This window comes from Gallinula chloropus (genome assembly GCF_964237585.1).
Source record: "Gallinula chloropus genome assembly, chromosome: 1".
Lineage (NCBI taxonomy): Eukaryota > Metazoa > Chordata > Aves > Gruiformes > Rallidae > Gallinula > Gallinula chloropus.
In genome coordinates, this window is record NC_140085.1 from 41,368,304 (window position 1) to 41,394,790 (window position 26,487).

The 26,487-nt window shown below is 42.3% G+C and overlaps 1 protein-coding gene across 1 annotated transcript in view; it reads right to left on the bottom strand.

Annotated features, from left to right (window-relative positions):
• Positions 1–200: 200 nt before the first annotated feature.
• Positions 201–26,487, bottom strand: part of ANKRD26 (ankyrin repeat domain containing 26) — a gene marked incomplete at its 5' end in the record, with an annotated part of 59,171 nt that continues 32,884 nt past the window's right edge. Inside the window, 15 exons of the mRNA XM_084279955.1 lie at positions 201–1,765; positions 2,301–2,346; positions 9,939–10,185; positions 10,924–11,159; positions 11,864–12,145; positions 14,244–14,379; positions 15,906–16,018; positions 17,047–17,178; positions 18,323–18,397; positions 19,454–19,547; positions 19,745–19,920; positions 20,764–20,916; positions 21,572–22,525; positions 23,169–23,312; positions 23,759–23,942. Of these exons, the coding sequence (XP_084136081.1) occupies positions 1,617–1,765; positions 2,301–2,346; positions 9,939–10,185; positions 10,924–11,159; positions 11,864–12,145; positions 14,244–14,379; positions 15,906–16,018; positions 17,047–17,178; positions 18,323–18,397; positions 19,454–19,547; positions 19,745–19,920; positions 20,764–20,916; positions 21,572–22,525; positions 23,169–23,312; positions 23,759–23,942 (3,121 nt within the window). The 3' untranslated portion in view covers positions 201–1,616. The remainder of the gene's footprint in view (positions 1,766–2,300; positions 2,347–9,938; positions 10,186–10,923; positions 11,160–11,863; positions 12,146–14,243; positions 14,380–15,905; positions 16,019–17,046; positions 17,179–18,322; positions 18,398–19,453; positions 19,548–19,744; positions 19,921–20,763; positions 20,917–21,571; positions 22,526–23,168; positions 23,313–23,758; positions 23,943–26,487) is intronic.

Here is a 26,487-nt window from a genome sequence, read left to right on the forward strand (position 1 = left end):
CTAGTCCACGACCTTGACACAAGGGTGCTTCAGGCCTCTGCAGAGGACACAGACCCGTGCTGGCCCTTTGCCAGGCCTCCAGGACAAGCTGCAGATACCACTGTGAACGGAGCTGAGCTGAGGAGAGCTCTGGAGAGTTCTACAGGCAGAATGGGGTGGGAAGCAAAGTCAAGAAGGGGAACATTAAAAGACATGTACTAGAGTACAAAGTTTATTAAATATCAACTTGGAACAGAATATTGGCATTAAATACAGTGTATTAGTTTCACAAAAATATAATAATATAAAAAGTAACAGAGTGTCACAGTAGGATTCATTGAATTAGTGGGTAACCCCCCCCTAAAATTTTTCCGGTCTGAAGTCATGTCAGTAGAACCATTCCCACTTTCCCAGAGCTGGGACGTTGGCCTGTGATCTTCCGATCGCCGGTGACTTTTGCAGACACAAACTGTCAACTTGCAGATGCTCAGCCACAACTCCCTGGAGAATGAAACCGCTTGTCTTACTGGGACAGGTTTCCCACAACACTGGCCAACATCTGGCCTAAGCCACCGTACCACCAACCACTAGCAGCAACAAAAAGGTGAGCTATCCTATCACACGGGTTTGGGAAAGTCCTGAGGAGTCTGAAGGTTGATGTGTTAGCATTCCATTTCCCCCCTGACGTGAAGTGTTTCAGGTGCACCACAGGTGGTGGTACAGGAACTGCAAATGTCTAAACCTGCAGCCAGCTTTAATACAAGAATGCCACATGAGAGGCAACGGGCACAAGATGAAACACAGAAAATAGAAACATCCTGTGAGGGTGACCAAGTGCTGGCACAGGCTGCCCTTGGAGGCTGTGGAGTCTCCACCTTTAGAGATATTCAAAAGTAAACATGGTCCTCCTTGAGGGCCTCCTTGAGCAGGGGGGCTGGACCAGACGACCTCCAGAGATCCCTTCCAACCTCACCCATTCTGTGGTTCTGTGATACGAAGTAAACATACCGAAGAGACGTAAACATACCGCAGAGACGTGGTAACAGCTTTCTTGGCACTGTCTGCTCACAGTGGTTTCAAGCTAAGGTGCATAAAGTGCCAGCAGTGTAAAGTGCCCTATTCTCCAGCACCAAGGCTGGTACAGCATACACTTCAGCAGCAGAACTTCTCACCGCCTCGGGCTCAAAGCACATCCAATAATGTCCTAAGCATTAAACACTGAATACACTAAACACAGACAGTGACAGGATTAAACAGAACAAAAGGGAATGCTTTTGTTAAGAGACACAAGTGGAGCAAAGTAACACAGCTAAGGTAGTAAGAAACATTCTGACAGTTCTGTCATGAACTGATCCTGTCACGATCAAGGATCAGAATCAGTCAGTCCGCTTGTCCGGAAAAAAGAGAGGTGCTTCTTTCTGTGAGTTGAAACTAAACCAACGACGCCTCCATCAACCAACAGGCAAGTGCAATGTGCTTGACAAACATTTAACACACCTGGAATTTATATCCAGTTTTATAAACTTTATAAATATCCAGTTATAGAAATCTTTTGCTATAAACAAGTTTTCACAACTGAACCGTGGAACGGGAAACCGCTGACATACTGATTTCCAGAACCTCTCCTAGCATTTTATTCAAATCAGGTAATTTTTGGTTAAAACGTCACGGTACTCCTGTACCGCCTTGGAAAGGGGGTCTTTGTCAACATGGCAATTATTTGAAGAACCATCAGTGGATACCACGGCAGAAACTCCAGCAGATCCAGTTTCAAGTTCAGCAGTGGCTAGGGAGAAAAGAGACAAGTTTCTTACATTTTCTCACTCCCTTCTCTGGTAGCAAAAAGCAGCTGCTTGCGTTTTTTTTTCTCCTGAATGTGATTCCCAGAGGTGCTGTGACCATCGCTGATGGGCTTGGCCTTGGTCAGCAGCGACTCCGGCCTTGAGCCTGGATGGTGTGTGCTCTGTCAGGCCTAGGGAAGCTTCTTAGCTTCTTCCTGCAGAAGCCACCCTTGCAGCCTCCCTCCTCACTAGAACCTCACCACACAAAACCACAACAGGGAGAAATGGGTTCATTTTCCTTGCAGTTGTGGGTTTTTTGTGGTTTTTATTTTTTTTTCCAGGCAACTGCACAACATTCCCCACAATATTATGGTAAGCACCAAGGTTTCACATTCAAGTCTAAACTGGAAAGTTTGCAGAACATTCCCCCCCACCACCCCAGCACTTCACACATGAACTTGACAACTTTCAAGATGTTTTTTCAAGAGTTAGGAACAGTTTTCTTTCTTACAGACACTCCCAACATAGTGACACATTTACCTTGTTCAAGTTCTTTAGTGATTTTTTCATCCACTTCCTGCCGCATCTGGAATTAGAAAGCAAATACACAGTTAATATTTTAACAGTTACATTGTTGTAATACTAAACCTCTAAAACAGGAATCCTAATGCCCACATGTAACATAGGATACTAAAAATATAAGCCAAAATAGAGAAATCTTGGTTTGGGGGTTGATTTTTAATGAAGAGAAACTCTTGATCAGCCAGGCTCATTCTCATCGATGAGCAACATTAACTGCAGCACAAACCAACCTGTAACTCATCAGCTGGATTACAACTGGGTATTTAAAAACTGAACAGGAAGAAAGTGCAGTGGAGTTACCACAGTGAAGGTATGGCTTAAGCCTGTCATCAAAGAGATGAGCAGCATGTCAGCTACATGCTGAGATAAGGGATAAATTCAGTTGAGGTTGGTTTCTGCAGCTTTCCAAGAGAAGAAGTGCAACAGTGGCTGCTGCAGGATTGACATACTCCACTGTAGAGAAAAGCATGCACCGGGATTCTATTCTTCTTTTAAGATGGAAAATTGAAAGAGGAAAGAGCTCACACAGATCATGCCAAGATTCTTCTTCAGTGTTACTGCAAATACCCTGACACACAGACATAAAAATACACACTTCTTTTTTCCTTGCAAGCTTTGTGCTAAGAAAAGAGCCACAGCTACAGCTTCTACACAGAACGTGCCGTGGGATTTCTTATGTAACCAAAATCAGCCTGGATCACTGCAAAAGATTGCACACACTTTTTTCTCCCCTAGAAGGTGTTATTGCTACCAATTAAGTTATTCTCATTTAGGATTTGGCTTCAAAGTCCCCATAAGAAGAAATCATGCCTTTTGAGAGCCATAGGCCAAGCGCTATACGCTGCTCTTCACTTCTGGTAACACTTGTGACCCCTACACGTTCTCTCCATCGAGTCCGAGACACACAAAAGTAATTTGCAAAATCGTTACCATACAGCTCGCAGGCTGATGGCAGCCAGGGAGATGCTGGAGGGCTGGAACTACATGAGCTAGCTGAACAGGATGAGAATCACAGAATGTGTCAGGTTGGAAGACACCTTTTTGAGGTCATCTAGTCCAATCCCCCAGCAGTAAGCAGGGACATCTTCACTAAATGAGGTCTCTGAGAGCCCCATCAAGCCTGACCTGGAGTATCTCCAGGGATGGGGCCTTTACTACCCCTCTGGGTAACCTGTTCCAGTGATCTACCACCCTCATCTTGAGGATTTTTTCCTGATATCCAACCCAAAACTACCTTTCTCTAGTTTAAAACCATTACCCCTCATCCTATTGCTACATGCCCTTGTGAACAGTTCTTCCCCAGCTTTCTTACAGGCACCTTTCAGGTACTGGAAGGCCGCTGTAAGGTCCTCCCAGAGCCTTCTCTTCTCCAGGAAGAAAAAGGTGTGACTGTTTCTTTATCAGAATAGAGAAAGCTCAGGGGGACCTTATCTATGTGTATAAATACTTGGTGGGGCAGTAAAGAAGATGGAGCCAGGCTCTTCTCCATGGTGCCAAGTAGAAGAAAAAGAGGAATGGAAACAAACTGAAATAGAGGAAATTGCATTTTAACATACAGACTTTTTTTTTTTTTAAATTGTAAGCACAGTCAAACACTGGAACAAGTTGCCCAGATCAGGGAGTGGAGTATCCATCCTTGGAGAGGTAAAAAAATTTGGCTGGACATAACCCTAAGCAACCTTCCATGGCTAAACCTGCTTTGTGCAGGGGTGGGGTTGGACTAGATCTTCAGAGGCCCCTTCCAACTTTGCCCATTCTATGATTCTCTGATTTTAGTACCAAATTGCTGAGAGAATAAGTGTGTATGTTAGGAATTGAGTAGGCTCACCTAGCAACATACCAACAAAGAGAAGAGCTGTCACACGGTACTCAACAGACCAGAGAGAGCAAAAGCCTCCTTAAGGGAAGCCCTCTGCAAACCCTCACAAGAGCAGTAACAGGCAGTAACTCCAAGGGCCAAAGTAGTAGAGGAAAGGGCCCTGTCTCCAGGGCTACAGGGATAGCTGCCACCAAATTCACCAGGTTCTCCAGGGGAAGAGCTATTTATCTGGTGGTACTTCATTGGAATAGTCTGTGCCTTCACAGCTAGAAGAGGAGAGCACAGAGCTGAAACAACAGTGGAAAAGGACCCCTCAAATCCCCAAACCTCTAATTGTTTTTAAGCAGGTATAAGCAGCAGCAAAATCCCAGGATGAAAGGTACTCCTAACACAGGAAGTGAGAGAGAGGTAACAGAAAAAAGCAGGAAAATTAATGCCTAAGCCAAGACAACCCAAAACCAGGACTAGTCCTAAGCAAAGCAGTAGTTGAGGTGTAAGAAGAAACCACTTTCCCTGGTTTCTGGAGCCTTCACAATGACCAGAAGGCCATCTCTGTGATTCTCATCCATGCCCACACCTCCTGAACAGCATGGATGACAATTCAGGTTCCCAAAAAGCTTATGCCAGACTACAGTCACATCTGGAAAGTAGAACAGTGATTGATCTCTCTTCTGTGCTAAGTTCCACACTGAGGCTTCTCATGTGACTGTACATCTCTTCAGTCAGTAACATAACTGGGTTCCTTTGCAGCAGTCACTGTCTCAGTAATTCTTCTTCAGAAAGTGGTATTACTACTTACCCACATGGGCTGCTTGACCACAAAGTGAAGTTGGATCCTCTAAGACTCCATGAGTCTAGGAACTCAATTTCAGAACAGTACTTGTACTCCAGACACAACTGCTGATACTACCAAGAACTTTTTGAACATCAGAATTGGCAAGAAGGATAAACCAGCCTACTCCTATAGCTTAAAGAAGTCCCACTAGAACAGATCAAATCCATCCACTGTATCTTACAGATGATTAACTCCCATAACATTACAAATACAGAAGCATGAAAAATACTCTGCAGCAGTCATTCATTCACTTGGACAAATGAACAAATTCAACATACTTGCAGTATTGGGAAAATGTGAATGCATCAGTAAGGTTTAACCAAAACCTAACAGCATACATATAGAAAACATTTCCAGCATAAAAAGCCACCCAATATGAAACAATACTGGCTACAAACCTTGTCATATATCTGGCTGCAGAAAAGAGAGAAAAGAAAAGGGTTTTGATTAAGGAGCTGAAGAAAGAAAAACAGCCTTAAGTTCAAAGGTCTTCAGTGAGAAACATGCCTACTAGGTAAAGGAAGCAAGTTAAAAAAGCTAACAATACAAAGACAGCTGTAATACAAGAGAGCAGGTGGAAAACAAAGTCAGAAAAGGAACAGAGGGAGCAGGAAGCAGACATTCCCTTTCTCATGTTATGTAGGCAAACTGGTTTCTTAAGTCCACGAATTCACACTGGTGTCACCCAGCAGAGTTCGCTATTATTTTCCATGTCAAGACACCCACATTGGCCTTTACCAGCCTTTTGTGCACCTGTTAGGATTTAAACTTGACATTTGTTAAACCTAACAAAGGGAGTTCAGGCCCATAGACTCCTTGGGGCTGACATTCCCAGGAGTTCCCAAACGATGGTACACAGACACCAGCAACCCCTCATGTTTGTGTTCCATCTGCTTGATTCAGTTCAGTTCTGGATGGTGACAGGCCAATTTCTGAGCAGTCTGGGAGGCAGCAGACCAGAGCACAAAGCAGATAAAAAGCCTCCATCAAAGATCTCTTGACTCCTGGAAAAGACAGGCAGCACATGCATCCTCCTTGTGGCACAAGTCCTGCTATGAAATACCTTTCAGCCAGCCTCCTTCCAGCACATAATAACTGCCAGTTGCTACAGACACTGCTTGCAGTTACATGCACAGACCTTTTCAAGCACTTGTAATTTATTCCTCATTACTGGAGCTCTAACAAAACCAATGAAAAACCCTCAAAGACATTTGCATATGACTAGTGTTTCAGTGGTTAATTGCTTGTGCCAATGTGATTATTTTTAATATAACTTTCAACATACTTTTGCACTTCCATTTCAAGGTTATTGATTTCTGTAGCATCTATATTTGATAAGGGGGAAGGGGCTATACTGTAATGGAACAGTTATGTTTTTTTGAAGAATAAAAAGCTCATATTTTGCTGAGTTTGCAACATGACCAACTTCAAAACAAAAGGCTCCACGGTTTAGGGAAACTGTGAAATCTTTCAAGCCTTTAAACTCCAAATTCCTTAGTTATGTCTAAAAGTAAAAGTGTCTATTTGCCAGGGGAGCACTTCTTCCTCTTGTTGACTTGGGCGCCATTTACCAACTTTTTATTCCAAGAGTTGCTGGTAGTATTTCTTTGTCAGTGTATTTTGAATAATAGCAGTGTGAAGTATTTTCACCTCCTTGCTCCTGAAGCTATTTAAAAGCTTTTGCAAAAGCCAAATTTACATAAGCATCCTCCTCTTAAGAATGGCACGTCCTCTACTTCAAATAGCCTTTCTCACCTTGAGGAAGCAACTCCAAGAAAGACCAAATCTGCACAGAGAGCTTTGACTAAAAAAAGCAGCACAGGAGGACACTGCAATTTAAGCTCCTTATCTCCCTGTCATTATGAGTTTTAGTGGCAGGAGCACTTGTAATCTCCAGGCAAGAGGGCACTGCTCAACTGGAATTTAAAGGCAAGACAAATTCTGTAGAAGAGAAACAAGTTACTGGAAAAAAATCCCGGGCAAAATTGAAGAAAATAGTGAAGAAAATGCTTAAAGTCAGAGAAACTCGTCTGTCTTTAAATAATCTGGTGACCAGGGAGAGCACTAAACGGCACAACCAGCAAAGTACTTCAAAACAGACTAAAACTGTCATCTCTTGAGGTCTTTCCTCATGCTCCAACTCCTCTAGTGAATGACAAAGGACTCCCACAGAAGTGACAGCAGAAACCGTGCATCTGGTGACTTTGCATTTCAAAACTGGCTGTGATTCACACCCATTACTGTATGCAAAGAGGTACCTGCAGATTTTCCCTTTTGTCACTTCCTGGCTTAAAGCCTTTTCTTCCAATTCAATCCTTTCTCTTTTTCTTTGATATAAACGTTAGGAATCCTGCACTTTCAGCTCCTCAGAGGTATGGTATAACTTCAAACACTGTTAATAACGTACTGCACCCAGTTGAGGAAACTTACACCAGCACTTAGATGAAAGTCCCCTAGCAACTATAGCACTCTGAGAACCCTGTTCCTTTTTTTGAAGGACTCCTGTTGAACTTGAGGCTACAGACAGTGCCATTACAATTAGTGTCAGCTGTTCCCTTACTGGTGATTACAGGAAGAAATACCATGAAATGAAGTGCAGCTGGATTTAGTTACAGGGAACGTAAATCCACACCAGTAATTCTGAGTCCCAGAGATCAGCCTTTTGCTTTGATTGAGGGAAAGCAGGCACACTAAGATTTCCAGATTTTTCTTAAGAGAACCTGGCAAAAATAGTAAGAAATGAGTAAGTTCTCTGAGGATTTAGCAATAGTTTTCCTCACCTTTATTCAGAGAATAAATTTATAGAATTTAATACTGTATTAGAATTAAGCTAATCCTGAGAAGACAAACTACATGAGCTTCTCTATTGACAAGGTAAGAGTCTCTGTAGGTTGTAAGCAAGATCAGAGAGAACTCCAAGTCCTACTAACAAAACTGCACTAAAGACAAGAAGTTTCAGAGTGTAAGAAAGCCTCCAAGCTAGCAAACAGAAAATCCCAGCTTACATCAGTAGTTGGAGACTGAGTAAGTGTAACGCATAACTGTTCTTCACCTTACTTGAGAGTTTGCTCAATGCTGATGGGCTATTTTGGTTCTCTTATTTAAACCTTCCAAGGGAAGCCTCAAAAACCAGCCCCAAAACCTAGAAGCGTTCCCAGCATGGCAATCCATCACAAAATGTAAGAGACATGCTCTGAAAAGAAACTTCATGGTTACTGTTGAAGGCAGAAATCTGAGGAAGAACAGTATCACCGTTCTCAGACCTTTTCTTGGAACCTATTCTTGAAATCTGCCCAGATGTTTTTCACAAGATTTGGAACTATTTTTCAGAATACACTGAAGCAGCTTATGTACCAACTTGAAATACGCATCTGCATGTATTAGCAACTGGATAAAAACAACAAGCTATAAAATAGCCTTTAAACCACTTCATTTCTGTAATATATTTCGGGGAATGAGATGGTAAACTCAGAAGCTCAGAGTTCCAATTTCTACAGGAAAATTAAAATGGAAAAGACTATCTGAAGAACGTTGCTGTAATTCAGTTCTGAGCACTCCCACTTTCTTTCAGTTCAGTGGCTTTTTTTCCTGATTCTTCTTCAAAAAAGGCACAGCTGTTAACTCTGTTTAAAACTGGGGCAGCTTTTTCCTTAGAACTGGGATGGTTTTCCTCCTTTGCCTTTCTTTCATCATCTTACTCTCATCTCTCTGTCCTTACTTCTCCTCACTTGTTCCCTGTTCCCTACCTGTCTTGGTCCCTTGGCCTGTCCTTCTCTGTATTTCACTCTTGCAGTGGGTGCCTGAATTTGCCTCCTTTCCACTAGTTGCATGCAGAACAGCCCCTGCAGATGGTACATTACTAACTGCTCCTTGAGTTCTTCCTGCAATGTACGTGCATCCTTCTGACATGAGAAACTTTCACAGTGATACAGAAAAGTTCTAACTGCCACTGCTATGCATTAGCTACTCTGCTTTGCCCTCCCCCCTCCCCTTTTTTTTTTTAACTGGGTGCAGTACGTAGACACACTGTTTATATGGGTTCCTTCCAGTGTGGGTGGGAGCGCTGAACTGAGAAGGACTTAGCAGGGAATTAATACCTCTCACCACCTCTAATTCAACCACAGAATACAGGAGGGATAGAACACTGAGTAGAGGAGTTTGCCAGGTGGGAAATTGATTACAATTTTTGACATCTGCTTTCCATGTTACAATGTTCACCATTCTGTGAGGGATGTGCTATCACACTCACTCCTAACTACTTTGCTCAGAAGTACTGCAGAGATTGTGACACTGCTGTAAAATTAAAAAACTATGAAGACTTTCTGAGGAGTAGCAACTTTACCTCTTCACATAAGGACATCTAGCAAGCACTACAAAAAAAAAAGCCTCCTACACATAGTTTATGTCCCACAATGAAATATCAAGTGAGCAGTTACATGATGACATTCATATCATCCTATTTTTGAAGCGTCCTTTTGTTGGTATTAATGAACTAGGAAAAATTCCAGCAAAGAAACTGCTAGAATGAAGATCAGTGAAAAAGGGCAAGGCATCTCAAGGAAAGATGTCTGATGGGATTTTGCACTCAGTCAAAAGTTAGCTGTTTTAAATACATACTATGCATTAAAATGTAATGAAGAGCTTAGCTGGGTACTTCCCATGCCACAGTATTCTTTACCACAGTTTCTCTTGTAAAAGAATGTAGTTACACAGTTCATTATTAGGGGGTCAGCACTCTTGGAAATTTGTCCAACCCTGATAACCAGAAGTCTTCAACCCTACCACATATAGATGTGCATTGTTTTGATGATTAGCAGCTGATCTGGTGTATCAGGCCATAGGGTTTGGAATGATAAATGGATTCTAACTCTAGGCTAAAAAGCAGAACCTTGTGTATGGAAACTTTTAGCAGTAGTTGAGAACAGTATTTCAAAACACTTACCTTAGCCACATAGGCTTCAACTCTGTTTCTTGATGCTAATGCATTCCCAGCTGAGCTTAGGAAGCTTCCTCCTAGACTTAAACTTCTGTTCAGTGCCAAGTTGTTGCCAAGATGTCCCAGTTCTGCTGAATACAGAACTGGACTTGCAGCCAGACCCCCACCGACAATGCTGCTTGTGATTAAAGACTTGCTTCTGTGACGCTCCTGAAGAAGCTTAGTGTTGGTGTCTGCTAGTTTCTCATTAGTTCTGAAACATACAAAGAATTATCTTCCTAAGTAACACTTTCACAAAGTTACCTTCAGTTGGCTATTATTCAACTTTGGAAAGTGAAAGGTATTAAAAGCATCCAAAACAAGAACATTACTTGATCTGAGTTGCTCTTAGAAAACCTGTTTCTGAAGTCACATGACCTCCAAGGAGCAGCAAGAGTTACCAACGGTCAGGACTTCTCGGCATTTGAGCTTCAAAGATACCTGTGAATGCCACATGTTTACACAGCTGCTTCTGAAAGGTATGTCATCTGCATAAGAACTCTGGGCTACCCTCCCCTGCCCAAGGAAAGCTCAAACCTCAGACACAGTGCAAAAATGGAAGCCAAAAGAGATAACTTTTTTTTTTTGCTTCATAAAATCAAATTTGCTCCCTGAAGGGTCTATCTTTATCCAAGCAGTAAAGGACATAAATTCATCTTTTCTGCTATACATAGAGTAAGAGAAGATTATTAGAGGTTGGCAAAAAGGCTGCCTGTTAGAACACAATTACATTATCAATGACATGATCAAGTGGTGTTACTGCTGGAACACTGAAGAGAAATGAAGACTGTTCTAATGAAGGGGATGGGTCTTTGGGGTACTTTCCTCACAAATACACCATCTTAGACTTACATGCATAATACTGACCAGATGTAAAAGAGGGATTTGGGGAGGAAAATGCATGAGGAAAAAGTAGTAACTTATCACCACTCAAAAAAGCACAGGGACTTACCTTTCCAGTTTATTTGCTAGGGATTTTCTAGCTTTTACTTCCTCCAGATACAGCTCTTTGTACTTTTCCACTTCTGCCTGTGTGGATTCTTTTTGGAAAAAACTGTCTTGTTGGATATTTTTTATCCTGTCCAATTCACGTTCAAGATCTTTAATTTTGTGTTTCAGTTGGTTTCTCAGTGAAGCATGATGACTGGCTCTGATCTGTTCTAATCTCTCCTGGGAGGCTGCCTGTGTCTGAAGCAGATTTGCAGCACTTTGAATCACCACAAAGAAAAAGAAACCTCTCCCCACCAGTGAATTGCATGTACCCCATTTGAAGGGTCCAACTTCACTCAGTGAGGTAGCTGTGCCTCCTCACTACTATCAGCAAATCAAGGCAAAACTTTGGAACTATCGTGTTAAGTGATTCTTTTCATTCAGAAAGAACCCCCCTCTTAGCATTATTGTTCATCAAAGATACTAATGAAAAAACACCATCTCTGCAGGATAGGGCATTTAGAAAAGAATTTCTCAAAGAAATGATGAGGATCCCTCAACGTCATCCCCCCAGCTTCAGTGACTTGTTTTCTGAACACTTTCCCCTGCCTAATGACAAGGCAGGGCCTGTATGCCTGTCCATGACAACTCTAAGTTGAAACACCCATTTGAGGATGAAAACTGCAAACAAGACCAGTGGACAGCAATACCCCTACAAGAACTGTCAAATGGAAGTCTACCTGGGCAAGGTTTTGATTCAGGGACCTGCAGGCACATTACACACACATGAAAGCTCAATGAGCTCTTGCTCAACCATATGCCCTTCTCCCACCAGCCTTCAGGAAAGGCAGAAGGACAGCTCTAACACACAGAATCAGGCACCAAAAATAAAATACAAAAATACTATGACCACAAAAACGTCTCTTATAGAGACTACAGACACAAGGGAGAAATTCACTTACCTGCAAAAACAGATTGACTTCTTGTAGTTTTTGTCTTACTTCTTGTGCAGCTCGTTCTTCCATCTCCCTTTTACATTGTTCTATTTGGCTATGATCCACCATGTTAGTCTCCAAATGATGTCTGAGGTTAGCCACCTCTTCCTGCAGCTGGCATTTGCTCTTCTCCAGTTTTTCATGGTTCCTGTGCATGGTGGACAACTCTTCTCGCAAATCCTGATTTTGTGCTTCCAGCTGCATGCATTTTTTAGATTCTATTTCCAGCTGCTGGGAAAGTTCACTAACCTGTAGACAGCATAAAAAAAAGGAACCCAGTATCTACAATTAGTTAATTCTGTGAAGATCCATAAAGGGGGTGACCATCAAGACTGATTTTAATACTGAGTCAGCAGGTGACAAATGCAATGTGAAACCAGGCTCTTCTTTTAAAACAATAATGCTTTTCAAATAGTTTCTGATGGGATTCTTCAGGTTCCCATCTTTTCTCAGTTCTCCTGCAGTAGGCCACCTATCAAGAGGTACGAAACTAGCAGTATTTCATCCATAGGTCTAGGTAGAAAAGCACTGGGGTTACCCTTCTGTGACATGCTCATGGGAAATCAAACTCACCCATACTTAGCCACCTTCTGGTTTCATCAAAAACACGTATCATGCTTTACAGGATTTTTTACATGCAGTCAACACAGTTAAAGTTTCATTATAGAACTAACAAGACAAGAATCAGATAGTTTTCTTTTCCATTATGCTAAAAGATTTGTAAACAGAGGTTAAGAACACAGCTTTTACCGCAGTGGGGGCAGAAGCTGTATTCTTTAGATCAAAGCTGCAGTTTATTTTTGAAAAGTTTGGGACCTATTCAAAATCTTATGCCCTGCAAAGATCAACTAGGGCTCCATCCTCCTCTTCTGCCCTCTAGAAACATACCTTTTCTACACTGACTAACAGAAAACATGATGTCCTGTCTTTTATTTAACACAAAAAAATATGTAGTGGAGGAAACTAGCATAGTAAACACTTGAAAGAGTCTCTAACAGAAAGTAGAGTTTAACACTTACTTAAACCAGCCTAAATGTAATGCACTTCCCCATCATTCAAAATAACTTTTCCATCAGAAACACAAAAACACTACTAACTTTGGAGCAGAGAATGAGCCACTGCAAAAGGCAGCTGGCTCACTCCACAAGAACACCTTCTAAAAATGAATGTAGCTCTCAAGACATGGCTGCTCTAACAACAAATCTGAGTAACAAGCTGGTAAGTAGATGAAAGGTTTCATGCTACTGAGCATCCAGAGCAACAGCACTTCTGGGAACTCTCCTTCTGGGTCCCTGTGACAATGGAAAGATGGGCTGAGTGCAAGTTAGAGAATTTCCTCTGCATCACCTCACTGTGCCCTGGGAACCAACGGAATCAGCACCGTGGAGAAAAGCGAAACCTGAAACACCTCCTACTCAGCTGGTGCTCAAGGGCTGGTCTCAGGCAAAGCTGACTTCATACAGTGGTTCCCAGTTATGGCAGCACTACTTCCCTCTCTTCCCAAAAAGGAACTTATCTGACAGACCAAGAAGATGTTGCCACAGCCTCAAGCTGCAGCCAGGCCTGTGCCAGGCCACACTGCTCTCAGCCCTGACCCTCAGCTGTGATGGGATGTCCTGGTAGGCTGCAGACCTGTGTGTCCCTACGGAAGGGCCACGCGACTTGCACTCTCTGCTGGCCTTGCTTACTGCCACCGGACCTCTTCTGCTCGTCTTGGTGAGGGCCTGTGGGGCTGCTCTCTGGCCTGTGTTCCCTGGAGCACAGGAAGTTCCACACCAACATGCAGAAGAACTTTTTCACAGTGAGGGTGACAGAGCCCTGGGGCAGGCTGCCCAGGGAGGTTGTGGAGTCTCCTTCTCTGGAGATATTCAAGACCCGTCTGGATGCCTCTCTGTGCAATATGAGCTAGGGAGCTGCTTTAGCAGGGGCGTTGGACCCGATGATCTCTGGAGGTCCCTTCCAACCCCTACAATTCTGTGAATCTGTGAATCCTCGCCCCTGCCAGCCTTGCTTTGATTCTTGGCTTGCCCTTCCTTTACAGGACAGCTTGCCCTTGGTGTGCCCTTTTATGCATACTGCTTCACACACAGTATTTTCATATTTCACCATAATAACTACATCAGTATTTGTTACTGTCATCTACTACTCTAACAGTAGAGGGACCATCAAGAAAAGCCAATCAATTCCACAATACAGTCAAAAAATTACAGCCAGAAAACTGGTGGGGGGGGGAGGAGGGGAAATGGGGGAGGAATCACAACATGAGAAGAAATATAGAGAAAGAGTAACACAGGCTTCAAAAGAAAAGGACACCACCACAAAAAAACCCAAACAAACCAGAGCTCACCTTTGTTCTTAATCTACAAACTTCATCGATCATTTCAGAATATCTGTTCTTCATTTCTCCCTGCAAACTAAGATGGGACTCTCTCTCCTCATACACTCTCAATTTCTTCATAGCTCTGCTGAGAAGCCTATTCAACCTGCAAAGCAAATTAATCAATGCAATGAAGTAAAGGACCAGTCTCACCTAAACTGTGCAGAGATAGCTTGCTTCATCTAATTGTGCCTCACAACATTGGGAACTACTGAAAAAAGAACAGCATTCCTGTGCCACAAATCAATAGAGGGTCCAAAGTTCTCCTGAGAAGAGAAACGCGACTTCTGTCCCTCCCAGGAGAACTGCTGGGCAACCTGCATTTGCAGTTCTGTTTTTTCAACACTTTTCAACAGCAACTGCACTTGCTGTTGACAAGTGTAGGCTCATGCACAGAAGTGCCTTGCAAGAACAAACACAGGGCTTGAATTTGCTCACAGTTATCACAGAACAGTGGGGGCTGGAAGGGACCTCTGGAGATCAGCTAAACCAACCTCCTCGCTAAAGCAGAATCATCGAGAGCAGGCTGCACAGAATTGCATCCAGGAGGGTTTTGAGTATCTCCAGAGAAAGAGACTCCAAAACCTCTCTGGACAGCCTGTCCCTGTGCTCTGGCACCCTCACAGTGAAGAAGCTTTTCCTCATGTTCAGATGGTGTTATAGTTTGTGCCCATTGCCCCTTGTCCTGTCACTGGGCACCACTGAAAAAGAGTCTGGCCCCATCCTCTAGATATACCTCCTTCAGAAATTTTTAAGTATTTATGAGATCCCCTCTCAGTTTTCTCCCAGCTAAACACACTCAGCTCTCTCAGCCTTTCCTCAAATGAGAGATGCTCTAGTCCCCTCATTACCCTTGTAGCCCTTCACTGGACTCTCTCTCCAGTAGTTCGTTGTCCTTCTTGAACTGGGGAGCTCAGAACCAGACACAGTGTTCCAGGTGTGGTCTCACCATGGCAGAGGAGAGGAGGAGGACAACCTCCCTTGACCTGCTGGCCACTCTCTTCTTAATGCACCCTAGGATACCACTTGGTCTTGGCCATGAAAGCACCTTCCTGGTTTATGAATAATTTGCTGTCTACTAGGACTTTTGAGGTCCTTCACTGCAGCACTGCTTCCCAGCAGGTCAACCCTTAACTTGTACTGGTGCCTGGGGTTATTCCTCACTAGATGCAGGACCCTACACTGGCCCTTGTAGAGTTTCATTAGGTTCCCCCTCCATCCAACTCTCCAGACCATCCAGGTTTTGCTGATTGGCAGTGCAGCCTTCTGGTGTTATTGGCCACTCCTCCCAATTTGGTACATTCTGTTCCCTTTTCCAGGTCACTGATGAATATTGTTGAACAAGACTGGACCCAGTACTGACCCTAAGGGCATACCACTGGCTATAGGCCTCCAACTAGACCCTATGCCATTTATCATAACCCTCTGGGCTCTGCAGCTTAGCCAGTTCTCCATCTACCTAACAGTCTGCTCACCTAAGCCACACTTTTTAAACTTGCCTATGTGGATGTTATAGGAGGCAGTATCAAAAGCCTTGATGAAGTCAAGGTAGACACCTACTTTTACATTACAATTAAATACAGCTTGACTTCTACACAGAGATACCTCTTACACCACACTAAAAACCCATACCTCTTTGAGTCTTTCTGCAGTTCAATGTTTCTCTTCATTTCTTGGTCCAGGCGCTGTTCAACTGGGCGTTTCAACTCTGCCAGCTTCTTCACTTTCTTTCTTTCTGTCTCACACTTTCAAAATAGGAGAGATACATGATACACAGCGCACAGGAACGTTATCTTCAGGCAGTATGTACATTAAGCATTCTCCAGAGTAGCTGCAGTATGCCTATCTGTTAGCCAAGCTCAACACAAGGCCAAGGGACATATTCCCAGGAATATTTAATTACTCCAGGTTTCACGTCAAACAGGACAATACTTTACATCAGAAACAGATGCACCCATTGAAGCAGAGGCCACCCTCTTCTAATGCTTCAAGCCAAAAAGCTGAATAAGATGCAGGAGAACACTTTTGGCACTTCCTCTGCTCAGGTATTACATGGGTATGGACATTGTAAAAAACCTAAAGCTTTCACCCTATCTTCAGTGACTAGAAGGCAAGGGGGACTTTCAAGAGAATTTGATCTTTTTGAATGCTTCAATATTTTCTTGCCCTCTGCCATCTCTTCTTTGTGGGTATTTACTTAACCACATGGTACTCAGCCAAACCAGAGGAGAGCTGGCAGCTAATTTGCCTCTGCACTTCCGTTTTTCCTCTCCAGAAAAGGAGAAAAAGGAAAGCCTGCCCCTTGAAAACTGGCAGCCATTTTTTATTTTGCAAGCTCTAGTATGTTTGGCCAGAATTCCTTCAGTAAGTTTTTCTGCAAGTCTTCTCAGCTCCTGGTACCCTGAAAACATGCAGCAGCTCCTTCATACACTGCAATGGAAACATCGAGCATTTTAACTCTACCAAGAAACCACAGGGTCAGAAGACTAGGAGGAGGAGTCCAAGGAAAGAGCTGGGGAACTGCAGCCTTGCTCCATGTGCTCAGCTGATAGCAAACCACACTGGGAACTCTTCCTAGCAGAAAACTCAACAATATGCACAAAGATATTCATCCAGCTTCTATTTGCATCCTGGATGATCCTCAAATCACAAAATATTCATAGCCTGAATGGCAGAGATAACAGGAAAAGCTGAGTGTGTAAGAACCTGACAGAAAGGGGAACACTGTTTTCCCGGGTATTAGGTAAGTGTCTGGAGAATCTTCTGGGCTCACCTGTTCCAAGAGTGCAGCCTTTTCCCTGTCAAGTTGAGCAACACGCTCTTCAAGCTGGGATCTTGACTTCAGTTGCTCTTCCCAGATGTGCGACTCCTTTGATATCTGAGCCAGCACATTCTGCTTTTGCATCTGTCAAAGCAACAGTGGCAAAAGAAAAAAACTAAGGTGACCAGAAAGGCAATGATGCAACAGAAAGCAGTAACAGAAATGGACACAGGCCTAAGCACTGCTCTCCCCATACAGGATCTACATTTAAGGGTAATGTGGAGTGTAAAACATGAAACACAATCAGGAACAGCAATTAAAGCTGTGCAAAGAATGAACACTTTAGAAGTGACGAGATGGGGTTACAACTGTGGAAGGCAAGACAACACACAGAGGCATGCAGAAAATCACCCTACAACTTTCTTCCAAAGGTCCTCCAGAAATCATAATGATACATACTTTATAAAAAAATAATTCCTCTAGTGTCCACCACAAAGAATACCCTACCCTCACTGCTTCTGTAACAGCTGCACATCTCTTGAGAACAAGAAATAGTTTTTAGATAGGCCATCCTATTTATACTTCTACCCGAAAGGACAGACCGAAAGATCTGTCTGACAGATGTGTTTGAGGGGAACAGAACTTGCTGGTTCAGTTCAAGTATAAAGAATGTAAGTTGACTAGATGATTTTAATGGCATTCTGTAAGGAAAAAAATATGTCTACTGATCTACAGAAAGTCCTGAAAACCTTAGCAGAAAAGCTTAGATACAAAATCCTCAGGATGTACAACCTTCTCAACTGTCCTTACAGAGTAAGTGAAATGCTGAGTCTAATGACAAAAGCTAACACAGTTCACAAGGGCAAGTTGTGACAAAGCTGTAAAGACCACACAGGTCTCTCAAGTGCAGTCTTCTCTCTCAGCCTTCTATGCCTCCTGTCTACAACATCCATTCCTTTCATAATCTGCCACAGTTTAACTCCAGTAGGTAGCTAAGCACCACACAGCCACTTGGTCACCCCCTCTCCCAGCGGGAAGGGGTGGAGAATTCAAAGAGATCATGCTGATGAACACAAGTATTCTGCACACCACCATGCAGATACAAAACACAGCAACAGGGGGAATAAGGAAATTTACAGCCTATTCCCTTGAGGGTGCCTTGCCCTAAAATCAGAAGGGTTTTTGTCAGCTGAGCAGTGCCTATGCAGGCCACCTGGTCTTTTTATCAATTATCAGAACATGAAAAACTCCAAGACTAAACCAATAATTTCTGAAGCCAGTCACATACCTGCTGCTGGTGGTCTTCTACAACTGCCTGTGTTGTCCGTAAACCAGTTATCAAGTCTTCCAGGCGGCTATGAACCTACAGAAGCATTAAAAGAAGCAAGAAGACACCCTGTGACTTTCCAGACTCAAGTTTACACCTCATTACCAAAAATAATTATTACATACACCTCTTCACTCTTCTAGTACTTATACCCAGCACCAACAATCAAAATGCACTTAGTTTGGTGCCACTGTAAAACTACTAGCAATAATCACATCTGCTGTTTGCTTTCAGGAGAGAGAACACTATGCAGAATCCAAAGAATTTTTAATTAAAAAGGCAGGAGTTTCCCACCCAGAGAAAACTGTCCTATTAACCAAAGCCACCAGCATCATGACTGCCTTACCTCTTCTCTTGTCAGTATCAGTCCATCACAAAGTTCAACTTTCACATGCAGTTATTTTAAAAATCTTTTAAGCCCTAATTAATGACTCCAGTCCTAACAAGAACCCAAGCTCATTGGTTACAATACAAACATAATTTAGTGCATTCAAGCCAAAGATGAAAGCACCTCATCTGAGCTAAAATTAAACACTGCATAGGGGCACTTAGTAATTCCAAGGCTCACACCGAGTTCTGCAAAGGATGCCAAAGGCATTCTTCAATGTTTCATGAAAAGGAACACACACAAAAAGCTGGCCAAAGGAAAAGCACTTCTATCCAGGAAAATCTTGAGGGGTTATAACTTTTATTCCAGTCTGATGATGCCAGTCAGGCCTTTAGCACAATTCCCCCCCCGGGGAATTTCCATGAATTAACTTGATGAATACCTTTAATATTACACATTGCAACAAGGGTCTGAAGCAGCATCTGATATCATGATGGAACTAAAGCAGACAAAAGTTACCCAAGTGTACTGGTGTGAAATTGTTACATTTTAGAGCATTAAGTAGGACTTGCTATACTAGCATGGAAAAACTCTCAAAAGCAGAAACCTGAAGAATGGATCAGGCTGCTTTCCAAGCAGAATGCAGGAACTGAGTTCCCCTCAGCTGTTGAGGAAAACCTCATCTTATGTTTTTTTTTTTTTCCCACAAAAAGAGGCAACAAGGCTCAGGAGCTCGTGAAAAGGCAACTTTATGATCAACTTACTGAGGTAGAGACTTGCAGGTCTCTCTGAAGGGTTTCAATCCTACTGGTTTGTTGCTGTACTGTGGCTTCCAACCTGGCATTTTCAATTTCAAGGCTTAAAAAGAAATACAGGTCTTATTAGGGAAATCCTCTGCAGCACCAATTCCGAAAGGACAGCCTGCAGTAACACTGTCTAAAGCAAATACATCTTTCAGACTCATGTAGTAACTTGCTGTGATGCAGCAAGGCTATCCAGTTGCTTTTGGTACAATCCCAGGAAGCGACAGGCTCCTTCCTGTGTTACTCTCTTACCGTTGCACATGTTCTTCCAGTTGTTTTACAGTAGTATTTGCCCCAGAAGATGCCACCATGACGTCTTGCAGTTTCTCAGAACAGGTTTTTACTTCTCTTTCCTTCGTATCCAAGGCAGTCTTCAAGTCAAGAACACAATGCTCAGACTGAAGACGCTGTTCTTCCACCTCCTGCAACTGCAAAACCATAGCAGAAATCCACAGCGGTCAGGTGAGCTTTTCTATAGAGGAATCAACTGCTGCTGCTGAAGAGCTCAAGTACTGCATATACCTGCACACTCCCTCCGCTCCAAGAGCTGTAATCATTTCAAGTATACTCAAACCTTCTCTTCTGCTAGCAAATGAACACAAGAGTATGATTTCACCATCTTCTATACTGGCCTCTCCCGTCCCTCTGCTGATTTCCTACAGCACTGTTGTAAGCAGTGAAACTGCCCTCCTGCCCTTCCAGTGGCACATGACACTCTTTGTATCCACTTGTTTGCTGCTCCGTGAAAGCAAAGACTAGGAAAGTTGCACTCCCCCGTAAGGAGGTTTCAGATGATCTCTATCTCAGATCTGCGAGGTGTCTGCACTTCATTTTTCACAAGAATACTGCAAAAGGTCCCCACCTCAGAAAGCAGCTGCAATTCACTGCAAGAAAGCTGCTTGGGGACTGCCAGTTACAGCTGGGCTAAAGAAGTAGAGGTGCACATGGAATAAATATGAAAAATAAGTTACAAAGCCATTCAAAATTGACCTGTTACCTGCTGGCAGGGTGTGGAGGGGGAAGCACAGATAGCATAAAAAAGTGGAAATTTAACAGTCCACTGTTTCTAATATTCTTGCCACCTTAGCACATACAAACCTGTGTGCCAATGAGGAGACTGTCCTCACGTCAATGACTTCCCAATCACAGACGTTCAATTTATAAAACTGTTCATCCTGTTGACGCTGTTTTCCAGGGCTTTAGGACAACATTCACTCCTACTTTCAACAGCCCCTTGTACATTTATTCATATAGTTCTGGACCACACATACCTTGCTTTTAACCTTTTCCAATTCCTTCTGCAAATGCAGTTTGTCTTCCTCCAGGTCACTGCGGTAGCGCATGGTAACTTCAAGTGAAGCTTCCGACATAGACTGCTTTTTAAGAGCATCAGCAAGCTCCTGCTGTAGCTGCCTGACCATGGCCTGATGAAAGAGCCGAGTGAGCACGAACAAAACATTAAGAACATGAAACACAAATTCACTTTATTTGATTACACACTTAGAGCTGTCTTCTGACTGCAATCAAGAGTATGACATTTTGCCTGCCACCAGCAGGCATCTGCACAGATCACAACCTCTTTTCACCCTTCTCAGCTGAGCACCTCCAAATTATCAGCAGTTGTTCATCATGATTTTTGCTTTGTAATACATATAAATGCTATTATGTATGTTCTTTTAATAAACCCAAATAAACCTGTTGAAATGTAAGAGAGATATCTTGACTGCAGATATTACTCTCATGACCAAAGGGAAAACTCTGTATTAGCTCATTTTTTGTTCTATTCCTCTCTTATATGTACACTTTTCTAAGTATACTTATATTTGAAAGCTTTATGTTGAATCACAACCTCTTGCAGTCTTCTTACCAACTTCATTTTAGAGTAAGAATTGCCTTTATACTAACAGATTAGGTTTGCAAACATCTGGATAGTTCATATATATCTACATAGTATCTTCAAAAGGAACCCATTATTTTGGTAGCAAGAATAGAAAGCAACTCGGAGATTAAAATGATCGACAGCAGTGCTGGAGTTATGGAACTCACAAAACTTTAAACTGTTCTAAGTGCATACTTTACCTCTCTTTCAACTTTCTCATTCTCGTATTTAAAGATCTGTTCTCTTAAATCAGTACATCTGGCATTTAATTCCTTGTTTCTTTCTTCGATGAGGTTAACTTGCTTTTCAGTATCAGCTCTGAGTTTGTTGAAGATATCATTAAACCGGTCCTGCACATCATTTGCTGCTTTTTCTTTGATGATCCCCTTGTTCTGCACATCTTCCAGTTGCTGACGCAGTAAAAGGTTTTCACTCTGGATCTGAGCCAAACGCTCCTGCATGGATTCCTGCTTTATTATAAATTTGCTTACTTGATCCTTCTCAAGCTGTCGAGCATGATCACATTCCTTTGCCTGACACTGGGCTTGACTGAGTTCTTTCTGCGTCATTTCTAAAAGCAGGTTTTTTTCTCTGAGCGTTTGTTTCAACTGGTGAAGCTCATTTTCCAGATTATTAGCTTTGCTTTCAGCTCTATTCAGCTGCTGAGACAAGCTTGTGTTGGTTTCCCGCGCATCGGAGAGGTCATGATGGAGCTTCTCTTGCAAGCGAAGCCACTCGTCGCGCTCTCTCTGCAGTGTTCGTTCCACATCGCTTTTCGACGACTGGTGACGTTCGAGTTCTTGGACAGTAGTGTTCAGGCGGGAGCGACACGACTCAATTTCTGTCTCTAGTCTGTCTTTGATTTCCTTGGTCTGCTCCAGTTTGGAAGTCAGCACTGCAGATTCTGTCTTTAATAAACTCAGCTGTCCATTGTACTGCAGAACCGTTTGTGTTAAGGCTTCCTCGTTCAGTTTCAGTTCCTTCTTGAGATCGTAATTTTTTTCTTTCAGGGTCTCATTTTCCTCTAAATATTTTCCCTTTTCCTCCTGGTGCCGAAGTCGTACTTGATCAAGTTCCAGTCTCAGCACAGCAATCTCATCTTGTAGTAACTGATTTTTGTACAAGAGATCTTTTTCTCTCTCGGTGTCAGATTCCTGAATGACAGGGAACATGAATAAAGAGCCAGCTGGGAAATGAATCTACAGAAACACTTCAGAAAAGTGTATTTTGACATTTCTAATACTGAAAAGCATGACTTCAAAGGTGAGAGTGAAACTTCAGGTAATACATAAGCTACTTTTAACCCATGCACGTGAACAATGTATGCACACACTAGAAGTGTAACATACACTTAAAACCTAAATGAACATTCCAAATACACAATGCTTTTTATTTTTTTTTCTTAAACCAGCAACCAAATAATAAAATTATTTCAAATGTGCATGCCTCTAGAATATTCCCTTTAAGATTAATTTAGCTGTGTTACAAATCCGGTAAAAATAACTTTTCTTCCTGGTGAATGATGAATGTTTATGAAATGAAAAGTAATAGACAGCTAAAGAAGTGGTGTCTTCTATTCATTTCCTACTTTCACATGCAATTCAGGTACATACAGGTTGATGTTGCTTTCCAGAACTTTTAAAGACATAAGGGAAAACAGAAAAGGTATTTGAACAGTTAAGTTACATTGGTACATGTAAATAGTCCATCAAGAAGCAGATTACATAAGATTTATTACGACTTTAAAACAAACATGATGAACTTTAATTAATTGGTAAAAAAAATAAAGATGCTTACTTCTGAATTTTTTACTATTGTTCTTGTCTCTTCTTCTAGTTCCTTCTGTCTCCAAAGATGGTTGTTCAAAATTCCTTCTTGCAGGGCTCTGGCACTCTTTTCCTGAGAGAGCTGTCTTTGTGTTTCATCACGCTCTTCTTCAACCTACAGTAATACAATTAAACTACTTGGCTCTTGAGAAAAAACAGATCTGACAATATTTGCTCATCCTCCCTTGTATTCTTATTATGATATTATAGGTTATGATAATCCATCTATAAATAATATTTTAAAATTTTCTTCTGAAAAAATAAGAAGAAACACAGAATGCCTTGTAGTAAATTCAAAAAACTCGGTCAGACTTTGCCTGAAATAGAAATGAACCCCAGATTTTGAAACAGGAGGAAAGAAATCATCAGCTTAAAGGGGAAAAAACAATCCCAACAAAACAGTCCACTTGAGAACCAACTGTTCACAACTGTACTCAAAATTTAGCAGTATTTATCCCATGTATCTTCTAAGAACAAAGTACCTCGTTCTTTAAGGCACAATGAAACATAATACCAATTAAAAAGAAGCAAAAAAAAAAAAGACATGTGTTTAACTCATACCTGTTTCAAGGCCTTTTTCAGTGTTAACAATTCCATTTCTAAATTCCTTGAGCGTAGCTCAAGCTGCTGTTTCTCATCCATTTCTTTACAATATTGATCTTCTTTCCTTCTGAGTTCTTCTCTTGTTTTCTCATACAGTGAATCTACTCTGAGTCTCTTTTCCTCTTCTTGTTTCAAAGTAAATCTGGGATTTAACAGAATATTTGAAAATTAAGGTATTGATGTAAAAAGCAGATATTCCGCATTCTGAATTTGCAAAGACAATGTAAACCATACAATGTTCAAGCTTTTCAGATTTCATATTTTTCCTGTAATTTTTAACTTTTTAAAGAATTCCAGCTTCATCCTCTTAACCATGGTATCAGTTCTACCAGATACAGAAATAAGCCATTGAGCGATTTTATCATTTATTTTTAAATTTACATAGGTGAGTATACAGTAGTATGTACATTTCTGTAATTCTGAATAAAAACTCCAAAACATCTTCAGATTATAGACACTTAGAGAATCACAGAATAATTTAGGTTGGGAGAGACCTTTACGATCATGTCTAATTGTTAACATAGCACTGCTAAGTTTCCTGTCTTAATCAGATCAAAGCATCATAAACTTTTACTGTGATTAATATGCATTTTTCTTAATATGCTGAGCACTGCCTACATATTATGAGTTCGAGTTCAGTGACTGCAACTAATACTGATGAAGCAGCACACCACTTATCTGTGACAGACTCAAGAATTTTTTAGCAAGCCTCCTGTAAGCCTAAATCAACTGCTGGCCATTGGAAGAGAGGGCAGTTTCTATTTACTCAAGAATGAGGTCAGTGCTCAAACACAGCTTCAGAAATGCATAGGGTTTAAGCTTAATACAACTTAAAGTAGTTTTAAACCTCAAAGGATCTACATCTGGGAGAAACAACAGCAATTCAATTCTGAAGCTAATTTATAATGAAAGTAAAGAAGTTGATGTTCCCTAAGACTATCCAAAACAACCAGCAATAAGCACCAACGTGGTAAAAAAAGGTCCAGGGTGCGTCCCTGCTACCTGTACAAGAAGGCAGGTTTATATTTTATAATTATTTTGAATATTTTTTCTGATATCCTTGCCATGTTCAACATGAAAAAAACCACATTAACATAAGGAAAGAACTGCCAATTAAAAATCTACTTTAGAAATTCTACACACAACTATCAGCAACCACTAATAAATTAGTCAAAAGACAAGAGTAGCATTTGTATTTGAATGGTTTATACTGCAAGGAAAACCATTTACATATAATCTTCAGTGTGATTTCACAAAAAGTATAGCTTTTTGTGCAAAGTTAACATCGCTTTGAGAATTTTAGAAGAAAAATATTAATCCTTTGTTAATTGATAAGTATTCGAGAGTTGTGAAAAATGCTTGGAGTCAAATGCAGGCCAGGCTGGGACTGTCTTTGTCTCCCTCACAATCCTCCTGCACTTATCAGGAGGCACTACTCTATGAAGCTTAGTTCCCTCAGCCTCTCCTCCTAAGGTTAGTCAAGTTGCCAAGAGGAGCTCCTTCTTCGGACCCTGTGTGGCCAGGGGTGTTGTACAGGGGGTTTCCCAAGGTCTTCCTGAGGAAGGGAGATGCTAGGGCAGCAGAGAGATGGGTCTGGAGCTACACTGATGAGGTGTGGGTGTTGCCAGGGTAATTGGCAATTGCAGTCCTGCCCTTTTAAGAAACCTCAGGGAGGCACCAGGCACAAGGTGTAGCCGTATGTGAGGAAGGGCACAGAATCATAGAATCATAGAATGGTCTGGGTTGGAAGGGACCCCAAGGATCATAGAGCTCCAACCCCCCTGCCACAGGCAGGGCCAACAACCTCCGGGCCTGGAGCTACACAAGGCTGACCAGGGCCCCATCCAACCTGGCCTTGAACACCTCCAGGGACGGGGATGAAAGAAGGAACCGAAGCTCTCCCAGCTGGTGATGACCAACTGAAATTGGTCATCACTCCCTTGGAAGGAGCTTAGCTATGGTCTCCACCTGGCACAAGTTCATCCTGTTCACCTAAGCCAAAATGGATGTGGGAATCCAGAGCTCCCGTGGAAGCATGAAGCTGTCAAGGGCAGAGCCTGCAGGGAGTGCCTGAGCCTTTCACTGTTAACAGCTGGCAACCCTGAGACCCGCTGTGCTCATTGCGACCAAACAGTCCATCTGCTCAGCATGGTGGCAAAGCTGCCAGAGGAAGCAGAAAGGTTAAGGAGCATCAAGGAGGCTGAACAAGAAACAGACTGGTGGAGCCAGGCTCTGCCCTCCTTGAAACAGAAATGAGAGCACCTGTGAAAAAGCAACCAGGATCAAGGGGCCCCTGTATCCTGCCCCAGTTAGGCCGAAGGCAGGATCCTAAACAAGAGTGAATGGAGGCAAGTTCATGGCTGGGGCAACAGATGAACACTCTCACTGTCCACTTTACCTCTCCTGGTACCTCTGAACAATAGGTATGAGGTTCTAGTTGAGGAAGGCCAGCCAAATGAGGATGTGGATGATGGGCAATCTACACCAGAAGCATCTCCAAGGTCAGAGAAGCATTCTGCTTGCATCATGACTACATCCACAAGGGGAAAGAAAAAAGAACCAAGAAGGGTAATAGTTATTGGTGTCTCTCCTGTGGGGAATAGAAGGTCCAATATGTCAGGAAGACACTTCTCATAGGGAAGTCTGCTGTCTTCCTGATGCCTGGGTTAAGGACAACACCAGAAAAC